We start from the raw sequence: 5,000 nt of genomic DNA on the forward strand, positions 1-5,000 counted from the left end.
CACTTTAGATGGTTCAGAGGACAAGTCATTACATGCTTAGTAGAAAATATGTATTTATTTATAAAAGCCATTACTAATAGACTATGAACAAGCGTTGCTAACCTACTGATATATCGAATTTAGTGTCAGATGTCCTGGAGTGTGAAGACAGCCTATACAATTTTCATAAAATGCGGTTGTGGATATGCTTACGGATGTTAAAAGTCAATCTCTATGGATGCGGTTTCAGATTTGTATTTCTTTTACCACCATATCTGCACTTTTTTTTTTCTAAATCAAATGCCTGGATGTCATTAGGAGGCACTCAGTATTTAGTTTAAAGTGAAGGAGGTAACAATCGTGCAACACTAGTCACCACCATTAGATAGAGCAGTACCTACACCCAGAGTGTGATGCGACAGAAATGGCTTCACCTACTGATGGCACAGCCTGAATGACGAGCTGCCCTACATGATACACATACATTACATGATACACATAAAAGCCGGTAAGTTGCACTTCCCTTGTGTACCTATGTGTATATTATATGTGTGTGTATGTGTGTATGGATGTGTACATCTGTGAATCTGTACAAGTATTTAGTGTTTGTGTCTAGGTACACTGGTTTAAGTGCAATGTACTAATGTTTGTATGCCTATGTCGGTGTATGTGGGTATGTAATAATAATAATAATAATAATAATAATAATAATAATAATAATAATAATACGGTTTATTAGTAATTGCAGTACATACATACTGAAAATGTACATATGGGAATTGAGGGAGACTTAAGATTAAAACATTAACTTAGCTGTTTATAGCTCGCACCATGGAAGGGATAGCACTATGATGAACTTGCAGTTCTTAGGGCCTTGAGTGGCATGACCACGTTTGTATGTCGTGTGGCGTGGATTGGCTGGGGCGCGTCAGGGAGAAGGAGATGTCGTAGCCGTGAGTGGCGTAGCAGGCCTCTCTCTCTCTCTCTCTATCCATCTTGACTAGGGCCGCTTGGTGTCTGGTAGCCAGTGTGGGGAGATCGAGGGTAGATAAGGCGTGATCATAGTCAGCGTAGGCAGAGCCAAGTGTGTGTGTGTGGACCGATTCTTACTTATGTATGCATTGCTATGCCCTCTTGGGTAAAATAAAGTTGCTATTATTATCATTACTATTATTAATAAATTATTATTATTAATATTCTTCTTATTCTTCTTCTTCTTCTTCTTCTTCTTCTTCTTCTTCTTATTATTATTATTATTATTATTATTTTTATTATTACTATTATTTTTATTATTATTTTTACCATCATAATTGTTATTATTATTATTATTATTATTATTATTATTATTATTATTATTATTATTATTATTATTATTATTATTATTATTATTATTATTATTATTATTATTGTTATTATTATTATTATTATTCATATTCATATTCATATTATTTATATTATTATTACTATTATTATTATTATTATTATTATTATTATTATTATTATTATTATTATTATTATTATTATTATCATTATTATTATTATTATTATTATTATTATTATTATTATTATTATTATTATTATTATTATTATTATTATTATCATTATTATTTTCATTGTTATTACTATCATTATTATTATTATTATTATTATTATTATTATTATTATTATTATTATTATTTTTATCTATATTATTATTATTATCATTATTCTGCACACATACATACACGCACACACATGGCAGAACTGTTAAATAGTAAATTTCAGGAGGTCTTTACTAAGGAATCCAAATTTGAAAGACCACAGGAAAATAGAGACTGTCCATATGAAAGAGATTAAAGTAACCAAGCTTGAAATAAAAAAGTTGATGACAGAATTAGATGAGGAGAAGGCAATGGGACCGGATGAAGTCTCAGGCAGAATATTAAAAGAATGTAGAGAAGAACTAGCAAGTCCTATTATACAACATCATAAAATGCTCAATAGAAAATGGAACAGTACCAGTAGAATGGAAAAGAGCTGAGGTGGTTCCCATATATAAGAGTTAAGAGTGGAAGGAAGGAAGAACCTTTAAATTACAGACCGGTATCACTAACTAGTGTAATATGCAAGATGTGTGAAAGAGTAATAAAAACACAATGGACTGAGTTTCTTGAAGACAACAAATTATTATCAAATAGCCAATTTGGTTTTAGAAAAGGTCGGTCGTGTGTAACAAATTTATTGAGTTTCTACTCTAGAATAGTTGATAGAGTACAAGAGAGAGAGGGATGGATTGACTGTATTTATTTAGATTTAAAAAAGGCGTTTGATAAAGTGCCACATGAAAGATTACTATGGAAGTTAGAGGAGAAGGGTGGCTTAAAAGAAAGCACACTGAGATGGATGGAAAATTACTTGAGGGGGGGAGAAATAAGAACGGCAGTTAAAGATATGAAGTCCAAGTGGAGAGCAGTAGACAGCGGAGTGCCACAGGGGTCAATATTGGCACCAATACTTTTCTCATATATATAAAAGACATGCCAGAGGGAGTGAACAGCTACATAAATCTGTTTGTGGACGATGCGAAACTGTGCAGAGTCATTAAACAAAAAGAGGATTGTGAAATACTGCAGGAAGACTTAAACGAGATCTGGAAATGGAGTAAAAAATGGGAGATGGAATTCAATGTGGACAAAAGCCATGTCATAGAAATGGGAAAAAGTGAAAGACGACCAGTGGGAATCTATAAGATGGGAGATGGAGTAGAACTTTTCCATACTGAATATCCTTGGTCTGTTATTTACTTAATTCATAACTGGAAATATCACATCTCATTTCTTTCTAAAACAACTTTTAATGAAGTTAGGCGGTCTGCGGCGTCTTCGCCAGTTTCTCTCGCCCCTCCAACTGTTAACTCTGTACAACTAACTCTATACCTTGTACGGAGTACTCTTCGCATGTTCCACTCATACAGCTTTATTAATTAGGGTGGAATCAAAACCTTTTCGTCTCATCAACTCCTCTTCTCTGACTGACGGTCTTCAACCTCTTTCGCAGCACCGAAATGTTATATCTTTTTCAATCTTTTATCATTATTTCCATGCTAAGTGCTCTATTGATCTAGCTAACTGCATGCCTCCCCTCCTCCTGCGACCTCACTGCACAAGACATTCTTCTTCCTCTGATCCCTATTCTCTCCAACCCTCTAATACAGAGTTAACCAGTATTCTCAATCATTCGTACCTTTTACTGGTAAACTCTTGAACTCTCTACCTGCTTCTGTATTTCCATCTTACTACGACTTGACTTCTTTTAAGAGGGAGGTTTCAAGACATTTGTCCCTGGCTTTTAGCTGACTCTTTCGAATCTTTTATGGAACCTGCAGTTCCAGTGGGCTTTTCTTTTCTAATATATTGTTGGCCTTGGCAGTCTTCCCTCTTACGCAAAAAAAAAAAAAAAGGGCTTGTGGAATTGATGGGGTCCCTCCTATTGTTCTCAAAAACTGTGCTTCCGTGCTAGCATCTTGCCTGCCCAAACTCTTCCAACTATGTCTATTGACTTATATCTTTCTTTCTTGTTGGAAGTTTGCCTGCATTCAGCCTGTTCCTAATAAAAACGACCGTTCTAATCTCTCAAACTGCTGTCCTATAGCATTAATCTCTTGGTTGTTTAAAGTTTTTGCATCTGTCCTCAATAGGAAGATTCTCAAACATCTGTAACTTCACAATCTTCTATCTGATCGCCAGTATGGCTTCCGCCAAGGTCGCTCTACTGGTGATCTGGCGTTCCTTAGCGTTGCTTACAATACTATTTGGCGTTGTTTACTAATTTGCTCTTCCAAATTTACTACATTTATCGGACCCCATGAATTCCTTTGGCGGGCCGCATGCGGGCCGTGGGCCATAGTTTGCCCACACCTGTTCTAGGTCATAGAGGATAGCAAAGTTGAACACTAGTTCACCCAGATGGTCAGTGAAAGGAGAAGAAAGCCAAAGCTGGTGTTGAACATTGAAATCTCTAAGGATGCAGATCTCTGCGAAAGGATAATGGGATAGAATATGTTAAATAGTCAAAGAATTTACTATAGTCAGAGGAGTTAGGGAAAAATAGACAGCACAAATAAAATTAGTAAGAGATTGACTATTGAGTCGAAGCTAGAAGGTGGAAAACTCGGAAGATTCAAGAGAGGGGACACGAGAGCAAGTTAAGTCGTTGCGCACAAAGAGGCAGCATCCAGGTTTGCAGCGAAAATGAGGATAGAGAAAGTAGGAGGGAGCAAAAAAAGGGGCTACTGTCAGTTGCCTCAGACAGCTGTATTTCAGTAAGGAAAAGGAGTTTTAACTGAGAAGTGGTGATGTTCTTCAAATTGAAAATTAGATCTGAGACCGCGAAAGTTGCAGAAGTTAATGCAGATAAAGTTGAGGAAGGTGTCAAGACATTTTGGATCGCTACCTGAAGAGCAGTCCGACCTGGTCCCTCCTACAAGGGGACTCCGAGGCCTGAGTAGGAGTCGCCATTTTCTTATTTTGAGTTAAGGAAGTGTATGTAGTAAGTGCATGTAGTTTTGCGAGGAGGAGAGTCATTTTTAGACTTCAGGCTAAGATTACCCCCCTTAAGTTTTGAGACACAAAGGAAACGTTCAGTGAGATCACAACTAGCTTTAATGGAAAGTTCACGGCACCCCCTGATCTGATCCAGACCAACATTGGTCTGGAAAAGAACTAGTGCTATTAAACCTCACTAGGAGTAAATTTATCGCAGACATGACGAGAACTGTTCTCTGGACAAAAAACATCGTTTGGAGATTATTTGCAAACTATCTCTTTTGGTCACACAGGTTTGAGCGTGTGGTGGGGATCATAGGGGCAGGGGCTGCGGGCCTGTGTGCAGCCCGCCACGTGGAAAGTGTTCAGGGATGGAGACCCGTGGTGTGGGAACAGTCATTGGACCTTGGCGGCACCTGGAGGCTGTCCCAGGACGTTGGCAGCGATCAAAGAGGTTTTCCAGTCCATTCAAGTCTTTATACAAATTTGAGGTATTAG

The 5,000-nt window shown here is 37.1% G+C and overlaps 1 protein-coding gene across 2 annotated transcripts in view; it reads left to right on the forward strand.

The window, feature by feature from the left end:
• The window catches only part of LOC123503245 (flavin-containing monooxygenase FMO GS-OX-like 4), a 12,197-nt gene that overhangs the window by 257 nt on the left and 6,940 nt on the right, over window positions 1-5,000 (forward strand). Inside the window, exon 2 of one of the 2 annotated variants that reach the window (XM_045252811.1) lies at window positions 4,796-4,993. In XM_045252811.1, the coding sequence (XP_045108746.1) occupies window positions 4,796-4,993 (198 nt within the window). The remainder of the gene's footprint in view (window positions 1-4,795; window positions 4,994-5,000) is intronic. The other variant, XM_045252812.1, reaches the window with a different exon arrangement.

The sequence above is a fragment of the Portunus trituberculatus genome, chromosome 13 (assembly GCF_017591435.1).
Source record: "Portunus trituberculatus isolate SZX2019 chromosome 13, ASM1759143v1, whole genome shotgun sequence".
NCBI classification, from domain to species: domain Eukaryota; kingdom Metazoa; phylum Arthropoda; class Malacostraca; order Decapoda; family Portunidae; genus Portunus; species Portunus trituberculatus.